This window comes from Gorilla gorilla, chromosome 7 (assembly GCF_029281585.2).
Source record: "Gorilla gorilla gorilla isolate KB3781 chromosome 7, NHGRI_mGorGor1-v2.1_pri, whole genome shotgun sequence".
NCBI lineage: Eukaryota > Metazoa > Chordata > Mammalia > Primates > Hominidae > Gorilla > Gorilla gorilla.
This window is the reverse complement of record NC_073231.2, coordinates 33,019,554-33,045,830: the sequence shown is the minus strand read 5'-3', so window position 1 is coordinate 33,045,830 and position 26,277 is coordinate 33,019,554. Positions and strand designations below refer to the sequence as shown.

Below are 26,277 nucleotides of genomic sequence, written 5' to 3'. Positions count from 1 at the left end.
AAGACAATAATTGTCAGATTCACCAAAGTTGAAATGAAGGAAAAAATGTTAAGGGCAGCCAGAGAGAAAGGTCGGGTTATCCACAAAGGGAAGCCCATCAGACTAACAGCTGATCTCTCAGCAGAAACTCTAAGCCAGAAGAGAGTGGGGGCCAATATTCAACATTCTTAAAGAAAAGAATTTTCAACCCAGAAGTTCATATCCAGCCAAACTAAGCTTCATAAGTGAAGGAGAAATAAAATACTTTACAGACAAGCAAATGCTGAGAGATTTTGTCACCACCAGGCCTGCCCTAAAAGAGCTCCTGAAGGAAGCACTAAACGTGGAAAGGAACAACTGGTACCAGCCACTGCAAAATCATGCCAAATTGTAAAGACCATCGAGGCTAGGAAGAAACTGCATCAACTAACGAGCAAAATAACCAGCTAACATCATAATGACAGGATCAAATTCACATATAACAATATTAACTTTAAATGTAAATGGACTAAATGCTCCAATTAAAAGACACAGACTGGCAAATTGGATAGAGTCAGGACCCATCAGTGTGCTGTATTCAGGAAACCCATCTCATGTGCAGAGACACACATAGGCTCAAAATAAAAGGATGGAGGAAGATCTACCAAGCAAATGGAAAACAAAAAAACGCAGGGGTTGCAATCCTAGTCTCGGATAAAACAGACTTTAAACCAACAAAGATCAAAAGAGACAAAGAAGGCCATTACATAATGGTAAAGGGATCAATTCAACAAGAAGAGCTAACTATCCTAAATATATATGCACCCAAACAGGAGCACCCAGATTCATAAAGAAAGTCCTTAGTGACCTACAAAGAGACTTAGACTCCCACACAATAATAATGGGAGACTTTAACACCCCACTGTCAACATTAGACAGATCAATGAGACAGAAAGTTAATAAGGATACCCAGGAATTGAACTCAGCTCTGCACCAAGCAGACCTAATAGACATCTACAGAACTCTCCACCCCAAATCAACAGAATATACATTTTTTGCAGCACCACACCACACCTATTCCAAAATTGACCACATAGTAGGAAGAAAAGCTCTCCTCAGCAAATGTAAAAGATCAGAAATTATAACAAACTGTCTCTCAGACCACAGTGCAATCAAACTAGAACACAGGATTAAGAAACTCACTCAAAACCACTCAACTACATGGAAACTGAACAACCTGCTCCTGAATGACTACTGGGTACATAACGAAGTGAAGGCAGAAATAAAGATGTTCTTTGAAACCAACAAGAACAAAGACACAACATACCAGAATCTCTGGGACACATTCAAAGCAGTGTGTAGAGGGAAATTTATAGCATTAAATGCCCACAAGAGAAAGCAGGAAAGATCCAAAATTGACACCCTAACATCACAATTAAAAGAACTAGAAAAGCAAGAGCAAACACATTCAAAAGCTAGCAGAAGGCAAGAAATAACTAAAATCAGAGCAGAACTGAAGGAAATAGAGACACAAAAAACCCTTCAAAAAATTAATGAATCCAGGAGCTGGTTTTTTGAAAGGATCAACAAAATCGATAGACCGCTAGCAAGACTAATAAAGAAGAAAAGAGAGAAGAATCAAATTGACGCAATAAAAAATGATAAAGGGGATATCACCACCGATCCCACAGAAATACAAACTACCATCAGAGAATACTACAAAAACCTCTACGCAAATAAACTAGAAAATCTAGAAGAAATGGATAAATTCCTCGACACATACACCCTCCCAAGACTAAACCAGGAAGAAGTTGAATCTCTGAATAGATCAATAACAGGCTCTGAAATTGTGGCAATAATCAATAGCTTACCAACCAAAAAGAGTCCAGGACCAGATGGATTCACAGCCAAATTCTACCAGAGGTACAAGGAGGAACTGGTACCATTCTTTCTGAAACTATTCCAGTCAATAGAAAAAGAGGGAATCCTCCCTAACTCATTTTATGAGGCCAGCATTATCCTGATACCAAAGCCTGGCAGAGACACAACCAAAGAAGAGAATTTTAGACCAATATCCTTGATGAACATTGATGCAAAAATCCTTAATAAAATACTGGCAAACCGAATCCAGCAGCACATCAAAAAGCTTATCCACCATGATCAAGTGGGCTTCATCCCTGGGATGCAAGGCTGGTTCAATATACGCAAATCAAGAAATGTAATCCAGCATATAAACAGAAGCAAAGACAAAAACCACATGATTATCTCAATAGATGCAGAAAAGGCCTTTGACAAAATTCAACAACTCTTCATGCTAAAAACTCTCAATAAATTAGGTATTGATGGGACATATCTCAAAATAATAAGAGCTATCTATGACAAACCCACAGCCAATATCATACTGAATGGGCAAAAACTGGAAGCATTCCCTTTGAAAACTGGCACAAGACAGGGATGCCCTCTCTCACCACTCCTATTCAACATAGTGTTGGAAGTTCTGGCCAGGGCAATTAGGCAGGAGAAGGAAATAAAGGGTATTCAATTAGGAAAAGAGGAAGTCAAATTGTCCCTGTTTGCAGACGACATGATTGTATATCTAGAAAACCCCATCGTCTCAGCCCAAAATCTCCTTAAGCTGATAAGCAACTTCAGCAAAGTCTCAGGATACAAAATCAATGTACAAAAATCACAAGCATTCTTATACACCAATAACAGACAAACAGAGAGCCAAATCATGAGTGAACTCCCATTCACAATTGCTTCAAAGAGAATAAAATACCTAGGAATCCAACTTACAAGGGACGTGAAGGACCTCTTCAAGGAGAACTACAAACCACTGCTCAATGAAATAAAAGAGGATACAAACAAATGGAAGAACATTCCATGCTCATGGGTAGGAAGAATGAATATCATGAAAATGGCCATACTGCCCAAGGTAATTTATAGATTCAATGCCATCCCCATCAAGCTACCAATGACTTTCTTCACAGAATTGGAAAAAACTACTTTAAAGTTCATATGGAACCAAAAAAGAGCCTGCATTGCCAAGTCAATCCTAGGCCAAAAGAACAAAGCTGGAGGCATCACGCTACCTGACTTCAAACTATCCTACAAGGCTACAGTAACCAAAACAGCATGGTACTGGTACCAAAACAGAGATATAGATCAATGGAACACAACAGAGCCCTCAGAAATAATGCCGCATATCTACAACTATCTGATCTTTGACAAATCTGAAAAAAATAAGCAATGGGGAAGGGATTCCCTATTTAATAAATGGTGCTGGGAAAACTGGCTAGCCATATGCAGAAAGCTGAAACTGGATTCCTTCCTTACACCTTATACAAAAATTAATTCAAGATGGATTAAAGACTTAAACGTTAGACCTAAAACCATAAAAACCCTAGAAGAAAACCTAGGCATTACCATTCAGGACATAGGCATGGGCAAGGACTTCATGTCTAAAACACCAAAAGCAATGGCAACAAAAGCCAGAATTGACAAATGGGATCTAATTAAACTAAAGAGCTTCTGCACAGCAAAAGAAACTACCATCAGAGTGAACAGGCAACCTACAAAATGGGAGAAAATTTTCGCAACCTACTCATCTGACAAAGGGCTAATATCCAGAATCTACAATGAACTCAAACAAATTTACAAGAAAAAAACAAACAACCCCATCAAAAAGTGGGCGAAGGACATGAGCAGACACTTCTCAAAAGAAGACATTTATGCAGCCAAAAAACACATGAAAAAATGCTCACCATCACTGGTCATCAGAGAAATGCAAATCAAAACCACAATGAGATACCACCTTACACCAGTTAGAATGGCAATCATTAAAAAGTCAGGAAACAACAGGTGCTGGAGAGGATGTGGAGAAATGGGAACACTTTTACACTGTTGGTGGGACTGTAAACTAGTTCAACCATTGTGGAAGTCAGTGTGGCGATTCCTCAGGGATCTAGAACTAGAAATACCATTTGACCCAGCCATCCCATTAGTGGGTATATACCCAAAGGACTATAAATCATGCTGCTATAAAGACACATGCACACGTATGTTTATTGTGGCACTATTCACAATAGCAAAGACTTGGAATCAACCCAAATGTCCAACAATGATAGACTGGATTAAGAAAATGTGGCACATATACACCATGGAATACTATGCAGCCATAAAAAATGATGAGTTCATGTCCTTTGTAGGAACATGGACGAAATTGGAAATCATCATTCTCAGTAAACTATCGCAAGAACAAAAAAACCAAACACCGCATATTCTCACTCATAGGTGGGAATTGAACAGTGAGAACATATGGACACAGGAAGGGGAACATCACACTCTGGGGACTGTTGGGGGTGGGGGGAGGGGGGAGGGATAGCTTTAGGAGACGTACCTAATGCTAAATGACGAGTTAATGGGTGCAGCACAACAGCATGGCACATGTATACATATGTAACTAACCTGCACATTGTGCACATGTACCCTAAAACTTAAAGTATAATAATAATAAAATTTTAAAAAAAGAAAAAAAAAGAAGTTTTGCTAGATATATAGTCCTTGGCATGCATTTTCTTTCTTTGAGTATCTTAAATATGTTCTCGTATTTTTTTCTAATATTAAACATTGCTATTAAAAACACTGATAAAATCTAATTTGCTTTCCTTATAAGTCACTTGCTCTTTTCCTAGATCCCAAAGGTTTGCTTGTAGTCTAAATATTTTCCAGAATATGTCTGGTGTTCATTGTTCTGGGTCAGTATTCTCAAGTGTACACTGTGTTCTTTTAGTGTGTAGTTTCATGTCTCTTTATTTTAGCAATTATAGTGTTTAGTAATTGAATATTATGAGTGTTAATTTTTATTCTCTCACTTGGTTTTCTGTTAGGGACTAGTATTACCCTTACCCTGTTTCTATTACAGGTTGAGTGTCCCTTATGTGAAATACTTGGGACCAAAGTGTTTCAGACTTCAGCTTTTTTTCCGATTTTGGAATATTGCTGATTGAGCATCCCAAATCCGAAATCCAAAGTAATCCAGTGAGCATTTCCTTTAAGCGTCATGTTTGCCTCAAAAAGCTGCAGATTTTAGACCATTTCTGATTTCAGGTTTTCAGATTTGGGATGCTCAACATGTAGTTTAGTCTTCATTTCCAAAGTGATGTTTTCTTTTATTTCTAATTCTTTATTGAGTTCTGTCACCTCTTTATAAGCTTTGCTGGTTTTTCATGTATGTACCTCTTTCATGTTTGTATAACTTTTAAATCTTTTCAGCTTATTTGAAATTCTGGTGTATTGTTGGCATGCTTTCACTCTCTATATGACATTGTATTTCTAATTTCTAACAGCTCTTTTTATTCTCTTAATCTTTTATTTTGTAGCAATCTCTTCTCATTTCTTAGCTATACTATCTTATTTTTCTAACGATAGTAAGGACAAGCTGTTCTTAAAGTTTTCTTCTACCTGCCTAATTTATTTCTTCTAATTTCCCTGCCTGCTCCTCTGCCCCCATTTGAGGCCTTTATTATTTTAGAGACTTTTCTCAAATTTATGGTAGTCCTTGGCTATTGGCTCATGTTTAAGAGTTGGACAATTAAAAAAACTAATTAGAAAGTCTATGTGCCATGGGTAGGGCTTGTTCAATTCCACATTTTACCATAAAGTAATCTGATTGAGCTGTTTCTTTGTGGAATCCTCTGCGTTAGAATCTTTTCATTAATTTTTTTTCTTTGAGGCTGATTGGATTCTTCAGAGAAGATTCTTTCAGCCCCCTACCCTGAGGGGAATAAGCTTACTCATAGTGCTTTGGCAGCCAAATGAGGAGAGGAACATTGTTCCTCTGAATATGTAAATTTTTGTTTAGGAAGGCTGTCTCAGTTGATGGTTTCCCCTAGTCCAGACTTTCATTTTTACTCCCTCCAGAGAACAACCTCTGGTAGCATACCTGAGAGGAGAAGGGACATCTGCTGAGCTATATGGAAGGAATGAGGAGATCTGGAAGGTTCTAAGTATCTCGTCTCTTTTTTCAACAGTTCCTCTTGTTTTTAGGTTGATTCAACTTCCTGATACACCTGTTGTTTTCAGTTGCCATACTTTTTGTGGGTTCTGCAGTAGAAATTAAACGTTTGCATTGAACTTTCCTGGGCCTATGAAGTCAGTTATCATTTGTCTGTCTACTTTCTAAAATGCCTTGCTATTGTCTCTTCTCTCATTCTCTTTGTCTTAAGGGTGTGTGTGAGAGTGTGTGTGTGTGTGTGTATGAGAGAGAGTGTGTGTGTGTGTGTGTGTGTGTGTGTGTGTGTGTGTGTGTGTGTGTGTGTGTGTGTGTGTGTGAAGCCCTGTTCAGTGTTGTTTCAGGAGAGGAGAGGCTAATGGCATGCATTCATTTCACCCCAGTACTTGGACCTGTATTGTACAGTGAATGTCAGGGAAGTTACTCTTCCGGTCTCCTCCTGATTCTTTTGGAGCAAATGATAAAACGTTTTTCTGTTGACACATTTTGGGTGACATAGCAAGACCATGTCTCTATTTTTTTTTAAAAAAAAAAAGAAATGGCTGAGCACGGTGGCTCACGCCTGTAATCCCAGCACTTTGGGAGGCTGAGTTGGGGCTATCACAAGGTCAGGAGATTGAGACCATCATGGCCAACATGGTGAAACCCCATCTCCACTAAAAATACAAAAATTAGCCAGGCATGGTGGTGGGCACCTGTAATCCCAGCTACTTAGGAGGCTGAGGCAGGAGATTCGCTTGAACCCGGGAGGTGGAGGTTGCAGTGAGCCGAGATGGCGCCATAGCACTCCAGCCTGGTGACACAGTGAGACTCTGTCTCAAAAAAAAGTAAAAATAAAGAGAAATGATCATAAAGGAATCCTATGAACAATTATATGCCAGTAAATTAAACCATTTGGATCAAATGGACAAATTACTAGAAAGGAATGCTGTAGAACATGAAGAAATGTTCACCTGGTAGTTGACATTGTGATCCATTTGCAGGCTGCTACCTTCTCCTCTCAAGGATGCAGTGGAAGTCTCAACCTGGAGAAGATGCTATACAATGCAAGAGGTGAACTCTGCCCTTAGTAAAATCCAGCTGGTGGGATATTCTCAGAAAATTGTGAGTATTCATATTACATTTCAGTTATTCATGAATGCTTTCCATTCATATTGTTGTTTGTTGTTTGGAAGAATCCTATAGTTACGTTTTTAAAGCCATTCCATTGCTGAGGATCCAGAGCCTCTGTTCTTTCCTCCGTTCCGCGCAGGATTTTATTGGTGCTCTTTCCCCACCCTTACATCTCCATCACCAGCCAGCATTCGATTGGCCAGCGTGCAGGGAGTCGGGAGAAAGGGAAATGTCTCATCCTGTTCACATTAGATTTTATAGATTTTGGATGGGTGAAACGGGAAAAGAGAAGAGTTTGCCAAGTGTGACTTTTGAGCTCTGAGCTAAATGATAAGCCTTCCCATTTCTTACTGTCATCCTGTGCCCAGAGCTACTCAGTACCAAACAACAAGGGCCTAACACCTAACTGAAAATGAAAAAGGAAAGCCAAAGTGTGTGAGTCTTTGGTCTGTTTGGTAATATTTCATCTCTCCCTTTTAATGTGTGAACCTTGAGTGCCTGGGGACATGGAAGAGAGCTGAAGCTCTCAGGTGACAAGTAAAGATTATAGGATTGCTTTCTTTGTCTGCCAGTTGATCTCCATCATCTTTCTGTTTTCCTTAAAACTTTCTAGTTTACTTTATTGATTGATTGACTGAGACAAGGTCCCACTTTGTTACCCAGGCTGGAGCGCAGTGGTACAAACACGGCTCACTGCAGCCTCAACTTCCCAGGCTCCAGTGATCCTCCTGCCCCAAGTAGCTACTTGAGGACTACAGGCATGTGCCACCATGCCCAGCTAATTTTTGTATTTTTTTGTAGAGACAGGGTTTCGCCATGTTGCCCAGGCTCGTCTTGAACTCCTGGCCTTAGCCTCCCAAAGTGCTGGGGTTACAGGCGTGAGCCATTGCGCCCAGTCTCTGGTTTACTTTAAAATAATTTTTGTTTTTAAACTGAGGATATTTCTGTTGTTTTTCCCTGCAGAATTACCTCGTGTGACTGTCACTGTAAGCTCATTGCACATTCTTACTGTGGTTCTCTTTTAGGAGCTTTTTGGTGCAGTCCAGGTGACTCCTCTGAGCTCTGGCTATGCCCTTGGGAGCTCCAACTGGATCATCCAGTCTCATTACGAGAAAGTGTCTTATGTCTCTGGATCCTCCTTGCTTACCACACACCCCCAGGTAATTCCAAATTCTCTTCTAGCAACTCAGCTTTTCGGTTACTTAAGTCAAATTCAGAATGTATCCAAGGAACCATCAGCCATTTTTAAATCTTCCAGATATGGTTTTCTACAGATACTCTCTAACCAAGGTAGACTATTTGAGTCTCAACATTTTGACCTACAGATTTCTCTGAAATAGTCCTGCTACCTTGAGGGTCACCCCTAGGATTCTGAAATCCCCCAGGCCTTCCAAAGACCATAGCCTGATGTGGGACACAGATGGTTATGCATTTACTCAGCAAATATTAACTGTTTAGAATCCTTCCCAAGGGCCAAGTGTCAAGTGTCATGCACACATCTGGGTATTGGGGATTCAGTGGTGACCAACGGGCAAAGCCCATGCCTGTAGATCTTATGTTGTAGGGGAGTTGATGATGTTGGGGAGAGGATGGTGTATAGTAGGTAAACAAATAAAGTGCATGGTCACTTCCGATTGAGATACAAGTACTGAAAACCGTAAAGCAGGGTGATTTTCAGAGTGATGGCCATTGGTTTAGATTCGGTGCCCAGGAAAGCCAGTGGGAAGATCTCACTTGAACTGAGACCTGGAGAGATAAACCATGTCGGCTGGGCGTGGTGGCTCATACCTGTAATCCCATCACTTTGGGAGGCCGAAATGGGATAACTGCTTGAGCCTAGGAGTTCAGGACCAGCCTGGGCAATATGGCAAAACCCTGTCTCTACAAAAAATTCAAAAATTACCCGGGTGTGGTGGCACACGCTGTGGTCCCAGCTACTCGGGAAGCTAAGGCAGAAGGATCGCTTGAGCCTGGGAAGCGAGGTTGCAGTCAGCCGAGATTGCGCCACTGCACTCCAGTGTGGGTAACAGAGTGAGATTATGCCTCAAGAAAAAAAAAAAAAAGGCCGGGTATGGTGGCTCATGCCTGTAATCCCAGCACTTTGGGAAGCCAAGGCGAGTGGATCACTTTAGGTCAGGAGTTCAAGACCAACCTGGCCAACATGGTGAAATCCCGTCTCTACTAAAAATACAAAAATTAGGTGTGATGGTGCGCACCTGTAATCCCAGCTACTTGGGAGGCTGAGGTGGGAGAATCACTTGAACTCGGGAGACAGAGGTTGCAGTGAGTTGTGATCATGCTGCTGTACCCAGCCTGGGTGACAGAGTGAGACTCCCATCTCAACAAAAAAAAAAAAAAAAGAGAAAGAAAAAAGAAAAACAGAGAAATTAGCCACGTAAAGCTGTGAGTGTTTGTATTACAAAGGGATGGCCAGTGAAGGGCCCCTAAAGTAAGAATAAGCTGGGCATGTTTGAAGGGCAGAGAAGGCTATTGTGGTCGCAGCATGGAGGTCAGCAGTGAGGTCCAAGAGAGTGGCAGACACCATGTCATGTAGTGCTGGCAGGCTGTGAGGAGGAATTTTGGTTTTATTTTAATATGGAGAGGGAAACTATTGGAACGTTTTAAGTTATTCATTCCAGTCATATTTGGCAAGAAGCCTAGCACATATAAACATTGTTATGAATGTGATACTTACTCCTTTTTAGGTATTTGTAAATAATTTACTGTTCATTTCCTGAATGTTGGTTATTTCTATGTTTGTAATAGGGAGTGGGGGGACATTAGTTAGCTGTTGAATGGGTATATAGATACATTAGGTAACTTGTAGAAGTCCATATTACATTTGTTTATCTACATCTATTTATGGAGAGAGAGAGAGAGAGAGAGAGAGAGAAAGAGAGAGAAGGTCTTGTTCTGTCACCCGGACTGGAGTACAGTGGTGTAGTCATAGCTCACTGTAATCTCAAACTCCCGGGCTCAAGCAATCCTCCCAAGTAGCTAGGACTATAGCCACCACACCTGGCCTATTTATTTATTTTTTAACATAACCTCAAATTTTTATTGTCTTCATAATAAAACCAAAAATGAAGCTAAGAACTGGATCACTTGGCCTTTTCTCCTTTTATCCCTTCCCAGTTAAAAATGCTTGTATCTCTTAGTAGCCAGCATTCTCCGAGATCTGCAATTGGGCCCAACACTTAAGCTTTAGCACAATCTCATTTGTAGTTTTAGCCTTTTTCCAGAAGATTGGCTTGGTCTGCCTACATAGCCACCCCTTCCTGCCATTAAGCCACTTTCCCTCGGCGTACAGATCCTCTTTTCCCTTCTTGTACCATGTCACTCTGTGGGGTTGGTGCTAACCATGCTTCTTACACAAAGTCCAGTGGGTTTGAAGAACATTCACCATGTTAGAGCACTATCTGTAAAGAAAGAAAGAAATTATTCATTTTTTAATTACAAATAAAAATTGTATATATTTATGGTATGCATGATGTCTTGATATGTGCATGCATTATGGAATGGCTAAGTCAATAATTAACAGACCCCATTTTAATACAGGGAGAACCATGCTGTGCTCTAGTGTTGAACAATAGGATGTCTGAGCTGCCATTCTGTATTATTTCTTTATACCTTATTTTATAGCCAAGTTTCATCTCAAGGTCTAGAGGGGACGTTGCTATTTTTTCCTGCATCTGGCAGAATTCTGGGCCCTTCCTGGTTATTGAAATCAAAAGCCCATCAATGTCACCATCATCTGCTTCATTGAATCAAAATTTTTTATTGGCAGCTTCTATCATTCCTGATATGTTCTTCCATAAAAGACAGAAAGATGGCTTGGCTGCCAACTCTCACGATTTGTCCTGCTTAGTTCAAAGCTTTTACAGTACTATTGATGTAATTTCCAGTAAATTATTCTTACAAGGTCCATAAATTTAAAGGGAAAATAATGTCTTGAAAGTAATGAGCAACATACCTAAGTAATTAATTTTAATTTCTAGCTGGCAACCTGTGTTATACGTAAAAAAGAAAAAAATTAGATTTTTCTCTACCCACGTAATTGGATTCTGTATTGAATTGGCAGGGATGAGAAAAGTTTTGGTTTGAAAAACTTGATAGACTAATGCAGATGTTAGCAAACTGTGGCCTGGGCACTAAATGTAGCATGCCACCTATTTTGTCATATAATATTTTGTTGAAGTACAGCCACACCCACTTGTTTATGGAATGTTTATGGCTGAATATACACCATAGGCTGGACAAGGTGGCTCATGCCTGTAATCACAGCATTTTGGGAGGCCAAGGCAAGATGATTGCTTGAGCCTAGGAATTGGAGACCAGCCTGGGCAACATGGCAAGATCCCATCTCTACAAAAAGTTTAAAAAAAAAAAAAAAAGCCAGATGCGGTGGCACGCGCCTGTGGTCCCAGCTACTCAGGAGGCTGAGGCATGAGGATTTCTTCAGCCTGGGAGGTTGAGGCTGCAGTGAGCCATGTTTGTGCCATTGTACTCTAGCCTGGGCAACAGAGCAAGACCCTGTCTCAAAAAAAAAAAAAGTTATAATGGCAGAATTCTACTTTAAACGTTAGAGCAAACTTTGCTAACCCCTGGTCTACTTGAGTACAATCTTTACTAACTAGGAAGAATATCACAGGCTGCTGTAGAATTCTGATAAACATGGGGAAATAAGGCTTTGGATTAAGCTTGAGGCAGTAAGAATGGAGAAAAGAGTTAAAACATTGGCGGGTCTTTAATGCAAGAAACATTTGTTGAATGCCCACTGTCTTCAGAAAAGAAAGAATAAAAGTTACAGATCTTATGTCTGCATGACATTGAGAATGGTGTTAATGGCCATTCCAGTTAACAAGGAAGAGTTGGCAGAGGGACATTTGTTGCAGAAGAGGGTAGTAGGTTTCATGAATGTGAATTTGAGAGGACATTAGACAGATGTAAATATGGGGCTGGAACTGGGATGTGGAGGCAAGTCTGGAGACAAACTGGAGGGTTGTCACGTTTTAAAAATCTAACCGGGCACAGTGGCTCACGCCTGTAATCCCAGCACTTTGGGAGACCAAGGCAGGCAGATCACAAGGTCAGGAGTACAAGACCCCAGCATGGTGAAACCCCATCTCTACTAAAAATACAAAAATTAACCGGTGTGATGGTGTTCACCTGTAATCCCAAATACTCGGGAGGCTGAGGCAGGAGAATCGCTTGAACCCAGGAGGTGGAGGTTGCAGTGAGCCGAGATCGCACTATTACACTTCAGCCAGGGCAACAGAGAGAGACTCCGTCTCACAAAAAAAAAAAAAAAAAAAAAAAAATCTAAATAAAGGGCTGAGGGCCAAAGACTGATCCATAGTGAACTTTTACCAACAGACAGTGGAAGAAAGAAAAATAGTCTTGTGTAAGAATGGATGGAGAGTTAAAGGAAAATTGAGGCCGAAGAGTGCAGCCTCCCAAAGGGAGAAGGAAGAGAACTAGCCTTTACTGAGCATGAGGTCTCAGTATTAATTTTTTAATTGATTTGATATTTAGCAACCATGCTGAATTCTCTTAATTCTAATAATCTATTGATATTATCTTGCAAAGAAGTAACAGTTTTCTCACCTCTCTTCTAACCTTCGTATCTTTTATTTTTCTTATCTTGTGACTGAGCCCTATAATACTACGTTGCACAGCAATGATGATGGTGGACATCCTTGTCTTGTATAAGGCTGTAAAAGGAAAGCTTTTGTAGTTTCTTCGTTAAACATCACGCTTACTGCACCATTTTTATTTGTCAAGTTAAGGAGTGTCTCCTTTATCCCCAACTTTCTGATTTTTTAAAAGTCAGATATAAGTGTTATACCTTATCAAATGCTTTTGAGCATGTGAGATCAACTTTGATTTCTCTCCTTTGAGACCATTAATGTAGTGAACTGCAGTGTTAGCTTTTCTCACATTTAACCATCCAATATTCCTGGGATAAATCTTGCTTGATTACAATCTATTCTTTTTAAAATACTCTCCAGGAATGAGTTGGTGAATATTTTATTGAAGTGTATAATCTATAGTCATAGGTGAAAAATGGGCCCATACATTATTTTCTTGTACTACCTTTGTTTGTTGGAAGCCAAGGTATATTAGTCTCATAAGGTGATTTGGGAGCCTTTCCCTCTTTTTCTAATGTCAGCAAAAAGTATATGAGGTAGGGATTATCTTTTCCTGAAAGTTTGGTCAAATGTTCCATAAAACTGTCTGGACCTGGATTACCATTATTGAACTATATTTTCTGGGCCAAAATTGTGCCAGAATTTTGGCAGAGATTTGTCCTTATTGCTTAGGTTTTCAAAATCATAGGCATAGAGCTATTTATAATCCTCTTTTATTTGTTTAACCTTTTTGTGTAAGTCTGTTTTCGTTCTAAATTTTATTTTCATCATCATCTTGATCAGACTTGCCAGAAGTTTGTCTGTATTATTGATTTTATTCAAAAAATAAGTTTTTGCTTTTAATCGTTTTGGTTGTATTCTCATCCTTTGTTCTGCCCTTTATTTCCTTCCTTCCTTCTTTACTTTGGATTTACTCTGTTTAATACTTGCTAAGTGTGTTTCAGTGTTTGCTTTTCGATAAATGTATTTAAAGCAACCGGTTTCTTAGTATAATTTTACTCTGTTACATTTTTGATACGCAGTGCTTTGTCATTCATCTCTAAGTATGTCATAATTTTCTCTATAATGTTCATGATTTAAATAACCAAAGGTTATTTTACAGTATAATTGTTTGTTTCTAGTCCATCCAGTCTGATTAGACATAGGATTAGAGGAAATGTTTTTAAGCATATGTTTCAGGATTCTAATCTTTTGCATTATAATAAACATATCCTGATGGACTGAAATTTGATTAGTCTTCCTTTGAAGCACAGTCTATTTTTGTAAATGTTCTACGTGTCTTGGAAAAGAATGTGTATTCACTGTTGGGTAAAATATTTCTATATGTATTTGAGTTTTTTGCATTATTCAAGTCTTATATCTTTGCTTAGCTACTGATTTCTGAAAAGGGTGTGTTAGTTGTTGATTTATCTATTTCTCACTGTAGTTTGCCAATTTTTACTTTTTTAATATTTCTAAGCTGTATACTCAGGAGTCCATATATTCATGATCATTGTGTTTTATCAATCAGTTATTCTTTTTATCAGGATGCTTTGATGCTTTTTTTCTCTATAAAAACTGCATTAAAAGCCAAGAGGCTTTTTCCCATTTCATATGTGCCTGGTTTTTTTTGTTTCGTTTTGTTTTTTTGAGACAAGGTCTTGCTCTGTCGCTCAGGCTAGAGTACAGTGGTGCAATCTCAACTCACTGCAGCCTCTGCCTCCGCAGTTCAAGCAGTCCTCCCACCTCAGCCTCCCAAGTAGCTGGGACTACAGGCACATGTCACCGTGGCTGGCTAATTTTTGTATTTTTTGTAGAGACAGGATCTTCCTATATTGCCCAGGCTGGTCTCAAACTCCTGGGCTCAAGCGATTGGTCCACCTTTGGCCTGCCGAAGTGCTGGGATTACAGGCATGAGCCACCGTGCTTGGCCGGGATTTTTTTTTTAATCTAGTGTCTCTTGGTTGGTGAGCCTGTTTATGTTTCTTGTGATGACTATTGTAGTTTTGCCATCTTCTTTCATGTTTTTAGTTCATTCTTTTCCTAGTCCTTTCTTGCCTTCCTTTAGAAGTGTAAATTTCCTTCTGTATATGTGAAAATGCACATTTTATTTTTATTCTTCTGAGTTATTTCTTAGTTTATTTTTTCTGTGACTATCTTACTTATCAGTATCTGTATCTTTCCTCCCAAAGCCACACTGTCCTCATCTCCCCTATCTTTCTCTCTTCCTTTGCACATCATACCCCATGATGACCATGGTGAAACCATCTAGAATTTTAGTTCTGGGTCGTTTAGAACATACATAATACGGTGGTGAATATATTCCTTATTGCAACAACAGTGATCTTCATTGAGATATATTGTAAGTTTTTCAACCTTACTTTCCATAAACAGGATCTCATAACATCCTGCTAGATTGACTTTTCTTCTTCCAGGAATGCTTGAGGAATGGGAATCTAGAGGGTCTTGAAGTGGTAAGCCTATGAGGCCTTGAATTATTAAGAATGTCTTTAATTTTTTTCTCACATTTAAATGATAGCTTGGATGGATTAAAAATCAAAGGCAAAAAACTTCGATAGGATAAAGCTTTGGAAATATGACTTCATTTTCCACTTGTATCGCTTGTTGTCATTAAGAACCCTGAAGCCATTTAAATTTGCGTTCCATTATATGGGATCTGCTTTTAGAATTTTCACTTTAATATTTGTAAGTTTTAAAATGATTTCTCTTCAATGTGTGTTTTTCCTGTGAATGTAGTATCTGTGAGATCTTCCAGTTTCCTTTAACTTAAATAAATTCTTAGTCATATTTTAAATTACTTACTCATGGTTGATTTTTTTTCTTTTTATGGAATTTCTAGTATATAGATACTGACACTTCCGTGTATTGCATGTCTTTTTTCTTGTGTATTTCCCGTCTACTTCATGAAGCCTCCTGGAAAAAATCTTCCGGCCCCTGAATTCGTTCTCAGCCGTATTCATGCTGCTCCTCAGCCTATGTATTGAACTCTTCATTTCCACAACTATACTTTTGTTCACAGTATTTCTAGGTGTTTCTCTTTATACCTGCTCATTTTAATCACCCTCTATGTATTTTTGGGACATTTTAATACATATATTCCTACTCTCTGGTTGACTAATTCTCCCTGTGGGGATAGATTTTAGCTCACCATGTTTAGTAGATGCTGCCTTCCTTGGTGGTCTTGTTTGATTCCCTGTGAGCTCTTCTTGCTTGACCCTCAGGGACCCTCCTCTCATACCACTGCTTCAGGCATTGTTTCTCCTGAGTGTCTCCCTGACTTGTCACCACTTTGCCCTTGTGGTGTGAGGGAACAAGCAAGTAGTGGCTTGGTGTTCTGTGAACCTTCATCCCACTGTTCTGGCATTTCCTTCCTCACGCAGGAGGAGGGGGGTACTGAACCTTCCACAATCTGCCAACTGTAATACGGAGGAAAGAAAAAAGGACAAAGGGTTTTTACCCAGCCTCTCCTCCACCCACAGTAGAGGCGATTGCCTGCCATTTTGTCCTCATTCCAAGACCCCTAGTTTCCCCAGGAATTTATTCCAGTTTTGATTTAGTTTCTCAAATTTGTCAGCTGCCCTTGCTTCTGAGCGTCTCTGTCCTCTCAGTTTAGATTCTGGGAGTGTGGCAGAGCATATTGGCTCATGCCTGTAATCCCAACACCTTGGGAGGCCAAGATGGGAGGATTGCTTGAGCTCAGGAGTGTTCAAGACCAGCTTGGATAATATAGTGGGACTCCGTCTCTACAAAAAATCAAGAAAGAAGCTGGGCGTGGTGGCACATGCCTGTGGTCCCAGCTACTCGGGATGCTGAGGTGGGAGGATCGCTTCAGTTAGGGAGGTTGAGGCTGCAGTGAGCTGTGACTGCACCAGTGTGCTCCAGCCTGGGCAACAAAGTGAGACCCTGTTTCAAAATAAATAAATAAAAATAAAAATAGATTCTGGGAGCATGCCAGCAGCTCATGCCCATGTGTGGTCTTGTCAGGAGTTATAATAGATGTCTTATTTTGAAATAATATTATTTTCTTCTATTTCTGATTAGAAAATTTTAATTTGTATTTATTGTAATAATTTTGGAAAATACAAAAATCTCAGAGAAAAGATAAAAACTGTATGAATCCTGACATTAAGAGCTATTTGCAGCCTGCTTTTCTACTCTTTCTGATGAACTGTATAGTGAACTTTACTTAGGTCATCATGGATTCTACCACATGACATATGATATCTGTCTGGTGGTCTGTCACGTGGATATACCATGAAATGTTTAACTCTTCCACTGTTGGACATTTAAATGGCTTAAAACTTTTTTCCTTAAAAAAACTTATTTCAAACAGTTGTACAGTCTGCCCAGAAAAAGGGCCCAGGACACAGTTTAAAAATGGTAATACTAATAGAACAAAACAAGCAGCACCTGTTGGAAAGATCCCATAAATGTATTGGCAATAACTGGCAAGCACTTTTGATTATTGAAGCCGCAGCCTTTCTGGCCCTGGCTAATCAAATGAATGGATTTGCTTGTGACCTGCGTACCTGTATTTGAATACTGCATTTTGTATTATGTTGGTTTGAAAAGGCAACTTAATAGTCATATTATTTCAATAGCTTCTTGGCTACTCTGCCTGACTTCAGGGGTAGACTTGAGTTTGAGATGTGAAATTCCCCAGCATAGTATAGCAAAAGCTACATATACCTAGACGTTAGGGCTTGGTTTTATTATTTACTTACTTTATTTATTTATTTTTGAGACAGTCTCACTCTGTTGCCCAGGTTGGAGTGCAGTGGCGTGATCATGACTCACTGCAACCTCAAACTCTATGGGCTCAAATGATCCTCCCACCTCAGCCTCCCAAATAGCTGGGACTACAGTGCACCAGCACATCTGGCTAATTTTTTTTTTTTTTTTGTAGAAACGGGGTTTTACCATGTTGCCCAGGCTGGTCTCGAACTCCTGGGCTCAAGCGATTCACCCATCTCAGCCTCCCAAAGTGGTGGGATTACAGGCATGAGCTAGGCCTGGTTAGTTTTAGAAACTTATCTATAATAGAATGTGACACTGATGTCCTTACCAGGCTAAGATTTGAAGTATGGAAAATTGTAGGGCATGGTAGAGTATTTTATTGTTACTCTTGGCAGTATGTTTTCATTTGTGTTTAGGTTTAGTTTGTTTATTGTTTTGATCTTTTCTCATCTTTCTGACCACAAAAGAAACCTGTAAAGGTATCCATCCTACACCTTTAGCTCTTACCTGAAGGCCTTGAAGACTCTCCAGCACCAACACTTTGGTCTCTGTTCTGGAATAAATTTGGAAAACCAAGCACAGCCAGTCAATAGGCTATTTCCTTCCCATATAACTTTTGGCCTTGAAGCTAAGACACGTGGTTCTCTGGTTTCTAAGGTTCCTTGGGTCTATGAGGGAGAAGGAGAGAAGAGATTATTTGAAAGCAAGGATTCCACAGGGGGATGTCTGCTTTTGAGCAGTGGTTCTTAACATTTTGTGGGTCATTAACCAAAAGCCTGATAGTAAGAATCTGAGAGAACTACTCCAAAAAAAGTAATAAAACATTTATACACATTGACACAGACTTCGCTTTTTATTTCTGGGGACCCTGAGTTTATGGAGTCCTCAGAAGCCCATTGTTATTTATCAGGTTAAGAATCTCTGGCTCAGAATTTTGGAAAGAATTTGTTTAAGAAATGAAATAAAAGAAAATGAATTGGCATTTTCCACCCAGTCATTCCCTGAGCTTATGATGTTTTATTCTTCACTGTGGGAATTCCTTCTTATCCATGGGATTGGAAGGCGGTGGTTGGCCTATGAGAATGTCTCCTAGAGCTGGCACAATTCCCGCACCTGTACTTCATGATCCTTTTCCCTTTGAAGATCAGGGGAATGCTCCTATTGGCTCATTTTCTTGAGGTCTTAAAGACTCTGGCACTGGTTGGGCCTGGTGGCTCCCGCCTGTAATCCCAGCACTTTGGGAGGTCGAGGCAGGAGGATTGCTTGAGCCCAGGAGTTTGAGACCAGGCTGGGCAACATGGTAAAACTCCATCTCTACAAAAAATACAAAAATTAGCTGGTCATGGTGGCACACACCTGTGGTCTCTGCTACTTGGGAAGCCGAGGCGGGAGTCTTACTTTAGCCCAAGGAGGTTGAGGCTGCAGTGAGCTGAGATCACTCCACTGCACTCCAGTCTGAGCAACAGGGCAAGATTCTGTCTCAAAAATAAATAAATAAGTAAATAAAGACTGGCAGTAATGTAGTTTCTTAAATCTAAAGAAAATATCTTAAATTTGGATTTCTCATATCAAGGTTTTTGTTTTTTGGGGTTTTTTTTTGTTTGTTTTTTTGTTTGTTTGTTTGTTTTGAGACAGAGTCTTACTCTGTCACTCAGGCTGGAGGGCAAGGGCATGATCTCAGTTCACTGCAGCTTCTGCCTCCTGGGCTTAAGAGTTCCTCCCATCTCAGCCTCCTGAGTAGCTAGAGGTATGGGCGCACACCACCATGCCAGGCTAATTTTTTTGTATTTTTTGTAGAGATGGGGTTTTGCCATGTTGCCGAGGCTGGTTTCAAACTCCTGGGCTCAAGCGATCCACCTGCCTTGGCCTCCCAAAGTTCTGGGATTATAGGCGTGAGCCACTGTGCCCAGCCAAATCAAATTTTTAAGAACTAAGGCAGTTGCTATGTAGGTTTGTTTTGTTTTTTTGTAATGTTTTCCTCCCCCTGAATTTCCCCGAATGTTTTGCTGTTTCTGCAATACTATGCTCTGATCTGGAAGCTCTACAGTAAAAGTTAAACCTCATATATTTGGGGGCTAGGGTGGCAGGTAAGCTGAGCTACTAATAGTCCATGGATCAGTTGGAGGTTGGTCCCATGAAGCAAGGAGGGGGAGACCGGACAATTTACTGGCTCTCCACCTGTTTCTTTCCATGCTTGCTATCTTGTTTGTCTTATCTGGCTGTACAGCTTCTCTCTGCAGAATATTTCCTTCTCTCAGAAGTAACGTATACCATTTATGTGCATTTGTTTAGTTGTTCATTCATTACCTCATGTAGTTAGTGATACTTCCTAAACCCCTACTTTGGGGGAACAGAGTTAACTAGGCTATAGGAGAAACATGAAATTTACAGATGTTATAATGGGGGAGAAGATGTGTACATGCAGAACTTTTCTCCAGGGTGCAGGTGATCCGTCAAGTGGATCTGCTGCTTCCATCTCCTCACCTGCCATGACATTATAATTTGTTTCTCTCTGTCTGGACTGCTATAGGGGCCTTAAAAATGTTCTCTGTCTGTTTGCTCTCACCCACCTCCTTTAGTGAAATCTCCTGTAATTGCTGTTACCAGAATGTCATTTGCTGCTTCAGACTGTTGGCTCCTCACTGCCTGCTCTGTCAGTGGGCATGATCCTGACCTTTTTGGCCCTTTACCAGTTGCACTCTCTTTACTCAACTCCTTTCTCTGGCCCAAAGGACACTCTCCATCCTGGCCAAGTAGATTCATTTGGCATATGCATGCTGCCTTGCCCTGCCCATGCCCTCCCCGCCTCCTGCAGTCGGCATGCTTCACCTCACCTTCCTGACTCCCACTGCACTCTCCCAGTGTGAAATTCTGACGTTTCCTACCAGACCATGTTCTTTTTATATATTCATCTGTTCAGCAAATGTTTGTTTAGTAAATGCTGTATGCCAAGCATTTTGCTAGGCAACAGGGAAACAAAGTTCTTGCCTTCACGGAGCTTCAGAGTCCTGTGGGCGACACAGACAAGTAAATAGTACTTTCAGTTTGGAGTGATCAGTGCTGAGATAGAAAGTATTAGATGCCCCAGGGCACATGTTAAAGGGACAACTTGGTATAGGGGAAGGGAGAGATGTCCGGGAGATGTTCCAAAGGCAGTGAGTGACCCAGGCTGTTGAAATTGAGTATTAAGTTCCTTAGCCAAGGAGTGAAAGAAAACTGGAGCAAAACATCATCTGCCAAAAAGCCATGTATTACTGACCTCAGCACACCAATGTGGCTGAGTGAGGCCCGAGTGGGGTGTTGCTGGCTAGGGGTCCCCTGCTTGCAAAGTGACCAAGAAGAAGAATCACTTGTTTGTGACTTTCAACTTTGTAAGGTATTTTAAGTTGGTACTTGGACAAGATGGCTTTTTCTTTGTGTGTGTATTTGAACAAAATGTTCCCGTTTGCAGCACTCAGCGAGTGGTCATTGACACCAGTAATCTATACATTTGCCCTTTAGTGGTGAAATGGAGTTGTTTGAGGTGTCAGCTTGGTTTGGAGTGTCACTAAAAGCCTTTTAAGCCTGCTTCATCACAGTAGCCCTGGGAATCAACGAGAAATGTCTCTGAGTTAAGAGCTAAAATTACAAACATCCAGTCTGACCTGATCATGAGGTATCTTACAATGGTTCCAACTCGGTGACATTCGACATTACTGTAGCACTGCCTCTGTTTGTTTGTTGGTGGTCATTTAACATTCAAAGGAAGAAGATGCTAATGGCCAAGGTTCAGAGATAATGTTTCTAGAGTTTGCTCTGTGTTATATGTTTTGTTTTGTTTGAGACGGAGTTTTGCTCTTGTTGCCCAGGCTGGAGTGCAATGGAGTGATCTTGGCTCACTGCAACCTCCGCCTCCCGGCTTCAAACAATTCTCCTGCCTCAGCCTCCCGAGTAGGTGGGATTACAGGTGCCCACCACCACGCCTAGCTAATTATTTGTATTTTTAGTAGAGACTGGGTTTTGCTATGTTGGCCAGGCTGGTCTCGAACGCCTGACCTCATGATCCACCCGCCTTGGCCTCACAAAGTGCTGGGATTACAGGTGTGAGCCACTGAGCCTGACCTGTGTTATATATTTTTATCTGGATCAGTAGTTCTTTTGTTTTATTTGAGAGGGAGAGTCTTGCACTGCCGCCCAGGCTAAAGCGCAGTGGTGCAAACATAGCTCACTGCAGCCTCAAATGTCAGAGTTCAAGTGTGAATCAGTAGTTCTTCATCTTTTTGGGGTCATGGCCCCATTTCACCACCCAGTTAAATTTATGGAAAAGTATACACAGAGGCTGGGCGTGGTGGCTCATGACTGTAATCCCAGCACTTTGGGAGATCAAGGCAGGCAGATCGCTTGAGGTCAGGAGTACAAGACCAGCCTGGCCAACATGGTGAAAACTTTTCTCTACTAAAAATACAAAAGTTAGCCGGGCTTGGTGGTGAGCACCTGTAATCCCAGCTACTCAGGAGGCTGAGGCAGGAGAATTGCTTGAACCCAGGAGGTGGAGGTTGCAGTGAGCCGAGATGGCACCACTGCACTCCAGCCTGGGCAACAGAGCTGTCTCAAAGAAAAAAAAGAAAAAAGAAAAGTTTACACAGGCACACACAGAATTGTATATACCATTTTAGAAGGTTCCCGGATCCTCTAAAGTCCCTCATCTCCCTTCAGCCCTCGGGATCATTATTGGTTCATTCTAACAAGGTCCATATAAAATGGTTGCCATTTTAAGCTAACTGTGCTACCCATTGATGCCTTGGTTCCTTTCTCACCATTCTGGTTTCCTTGCAGTTGATAACTCGCACACGAGAAACAATCTGAGGCCCCTTACACATCTGCTGCTAAGAATCACTGTCCTGTACTTCCCTTCCTCTCTTCTCTGGAAACAATGGATGCATATGTATTTGTTGGAGAAGTACAAATACATGAGTTCTGCCCAAGCAGAGAAAAAGCTCTTACATACTTGTGTGAATATACTTGTGCAAATAGAAAATAGAAGCTATTCACATATAGCTGTCTTCACCACTGGCCTTTTTCTGTTTCCATATTAAATGTTTTTCAGGTTATAAAGCTGCTTATAACGTAAGACCAAAATTGTGTTATTTAAAAAATAATGAAGCTCATGTATCCATGCTTATATATAATAGAAGGTAAAAGGAAAATACTCAAGGCACAGCTACTCGGAGACCACAATGCAGATGTTGAGACTTTGCTATTATTTGGAATTTTATTTACTGAGAAATTGGGTGGGAGAGAAAAAAGAGGGGTAAGCCTTCTTAGTAAACTGTGTTGCTGGCTTTTTTCTTCTGACGATCCACTGGGTATTTTCAATGGAGATGAGGAAAGGATGTGTTTCAGATGGAAAACTTTATGAACTCTCCTGTGAGCTCTCCAGCTTCTCAATCCATGGGCCCTCATTTTGGTTTCTTATTTTAATCCTAATTTATTTAGAAAGGGTAATATTTTTTGAAATGCTTTGAAAACAATCAAAATTACATTCAAGCTATGGTGAGTAAAAATAAAAACACAGCATCCTAAGAATCACATAGTAGTGTGCCCTGGGAGTTCCTAGTTCACAAGAAGATCATGGATGTTAACCTGTGAGACTTACCGAAGTCATCTAGGGGAGATGGATCAAGAAATAGCCCCATTTTATAGGAAGTCCAGCTCAGAGCTGTGACTGAGGTCATGAGGCTGGTCGTGGAATTGGGAGTAGATTTGACTTTCTAGTTCCCAATCCAGGGTTCTTCATGGCTTCTATGCCACTGGGACTTAGTGTTAATCTCCTTACCTCTTTGAGTCCTAAATTCCATATCCCCATAGTGTATGCTTATTTCCTGTGCCTCAGAGTTATTCTGAGAATCAGATTCTATAATGTATGCTTCTCAAAGTGTGATTCCTCAGGCCAGCAATGGCAGCATCTCCTGAGAAGATGTGAAAATGCAGATTCTCAGGCCCCACCCCAACCTGAATCTGAAACTCTGGGAGGGGCCCAACAATCCGTGTTTGAGCACACCCTCCAGGGGATTCTGACTCACATGAAGCTTGAGAGCCACTGATGACACGTGAGATAGCATTTTGAAAAGAAGAAAGCATTACAGAAATACAAGATACCTTGTTTTAATGGAGGTAAAATGTATATATGGTGAAACACAAAGATCTTAAATGTGTAATACTGAATTTTGATATAATCACTGCCCCAGTGAAGATACAGAACTTGTTCATCCCTTGTAAAGCTCCCTCTTGCCTCCTCCCGTCAGTCCCCACCCAACTTAGGCAGCCAGTGGTTACGGACAGACTATTCCTTAGAGAACATAAGAGAACTCGATGATGGGTTAAACGTAGAAAGAGCAATGTCTGTGTTCTCGTATTCTTTCACTATTTGTAGGTAATGTTTCTTTTAAAATTACTAACCATAAAAAAAAAAAATCCTAACCATATTTCTGTGTTCTTTTTCAGCCCATGGACCAAGCTTCTCTCAAAAACAGCGATGTTCTTGTTCTGACAGGGCTTACCCAGATCCCCACTGCAAACCCAGATGGAATGGTGGGAGAGTTCTGCAGCAACCTAGGTGTGCAACCGCCTCTCATCTTACGTTGAATGATTTATCTTGCATTTATTTTACAATAATAAATATAATATTTTACAATAATGGGGGAAGGAGTGCTTATAGGGTAGCAGTTGTCAAAGGAGGGAGGCAGTACATCTTTGCAAATAATAGCACAGAAAAGAGTGTTACACTTTGAACTCACAGCAGCGATACAGTGAACAGATATATATGTATGAATGTTTGTGTGTTTGTTTTTGAGACAGAGTCTTGCTCTGTCACCCAGGCTTGAGTGCAGTGGCATAATCTTGGGTTACTGCAACCTCTGTCTCCTGGGTTCAAGCAGTTCTCCTGACTCAATCTCCTGAGTAGCTGGGACTACAGGCGTGTGCCAACACACCCGGCTAATTTCTGTATTTTTTGTAGAGACAGGGTTTCACCATGTTGGCCAGGCTGGTCTGGAACTCCTGACCTCAGGCAATCCGCCCACTTTGGCCTCCCAAAATGCTGGGATTTCCGGCGTGAGCCACAGTGCCCGGCCGAACAGGTATATTTTTTCCCCACTAATATTTGGTTGGTTTTATTTTTTCTTCTTTTGAGGAAAGGCTAAATTAAGAGAGGTATGGGGCATTTTCCACCTGGAAGTAATTTATTTTCCTTCGGATATAACTGTCACTAAATCTGGAAGTTCTGCTTCTCATTTAGACAAATAGGTTGGTTACTGTCTTAGTCAGTTTGGGCTGCCATAACAAAATACTGCAGACATTAACTTCTCACAATTCTGGAAACTGGGAAGTCTGAGATCAGCATGCCAGCATGGTCGTTTCTTGATGCAGATGACCGCCATCTTGCTGTGTGCTGTGTCCTCATGTGGAGAAGAGGGGAAGCTCTGGTGTCTCTTCCTCTTTTTTTTTTTTTTTTTTTTTTTTTGAGACGGAGTCTTGCTCTATTGCCCAGGCTAGAGCGCAGTGGCACGATCTTGGCTCACTGCAACCTCCACCTCCCAGGTTCAAGCGATTCTCCTGCCTCAGCCTCCCGAGTAGCTGGGACTACAGGTGTGCGCCACTGTGCCCGGCTAATTTTTGTATTTTTAGTGGAGACAAGGTTTCACTATGTTGGCCAGGCTGGTCTCGAACTCCTGACCTCATGATCCGTCCACCTCGGCCTCCCAAAGTGCTGGGATTACAGGTGTGAGCCACCATGCCCGGCCTCTCTTCCTCTTCTTATGAAGGCATGAATCCCATCATGGGGCCTGCACCCTCATGACCTCATCTAAACCTAATCACTTCCCAAAGTCCCTGCCTCTCCGTACCATCACAGTGGGGGTTAGGCCTACAACATGCGAATCTTGTCGGAGACACACACATTCAGTCTGTAACAGCTACCAAAGAGGTATTAATGAGCTCAGACCTTCAGCTCCAGCAACTTTAAGTGATATTACTTCTGCTCTAGGAAGAAGAAGTGGTCATCTTTTTATATTTACATGGAAGGCACTGTTCTTAGAAATTAAACTTAGCCATGCTAATAAACATAGTCTGTTTTTGTTCTTTGATACTAATCCAAAGGTAATTTATTTGTACCTTAGAAAAATAATTGGACTAATCTCAAATAGAGTCTTGGTTTGTATGTTTGTTTATAATCTAGAATCACAGACTCAAAGAACTTTAGGCTTGAAAGGAACCTTACATTTAATTCAGTCTCCCAAAGTGGGGTCCACTAACCGCATTCCCTTAAGACCAATGGGATTACTTATTAAAAATGCAAATTTGGGGGCCCTACTTAGACCTAGTAAGTCAGAATCTCTGGGGAAAGGAGACTTCCAGAAGAAAAGTTGCATTTTCAACATGTTCTCTGGCATTTTCCATGCAAACTAAAGCTTGAAAATTACTGATCTAATTCATTATTTTCATGTAACTGATGCAGAAACTGAGGCCAAGGAAGGTTGTAGTGGCTTTCCTGTGGTCCTGTGGGTTGGGACAAAGGTAGGATTTGAGCCAGGCTCTTGAGCTATGACCAGCGATGTTGATTTTCTCCACTGTACCCTACTCTAGTACCATACTCTAGTAATAGCAAGTCCACCAGCCCTCAAGTTATAGCATCTAGGTGAGCCTAAGTACTTAAAGTATAGGGGATTTTCCTGCAGACAAACGTTAATGAAAGAAAATACTACTAACTCCTGCAGACAAACGTTAGTCAAACAGAAAAACTCGGGCTATTTTCTTATAGGTCATTCA

The 26,277-nt window shown here is 40.8% G+C and overlaps 1 protein-coding gene across 5 annotated transcripts in view; it reads left to right on the top strand.

Moving 5' to 3' along the window:
* The window catches only part of INTS9 (integrator complex subunit 9), a 121,604-nt gene that overhangs the window by 66,878 nt on the left and 28,449 nt on the right, over positions 1–26,277 (top strand). For all 5 annotated transcript variants that reach the window (XM_055348323.2, XM_019032353.3, XM_055348319.2 and 2 more), the window contains 3 exons: positions 6,955–7,075; positions 8,110–8,244; positions 23,956–24,067. In XM_055348323.2, coding sequence (XP_055204298.1) covers positions 6,955–7,075; positions 8,110–8,244; positions 23,956–24,067 — 368 coding nt within the window. The remainder of the gene's footprint in view (positions 1–6,954; positions 7,076–8,109; positions 8,245–23,955; positions 24,068–26,277) is intronic.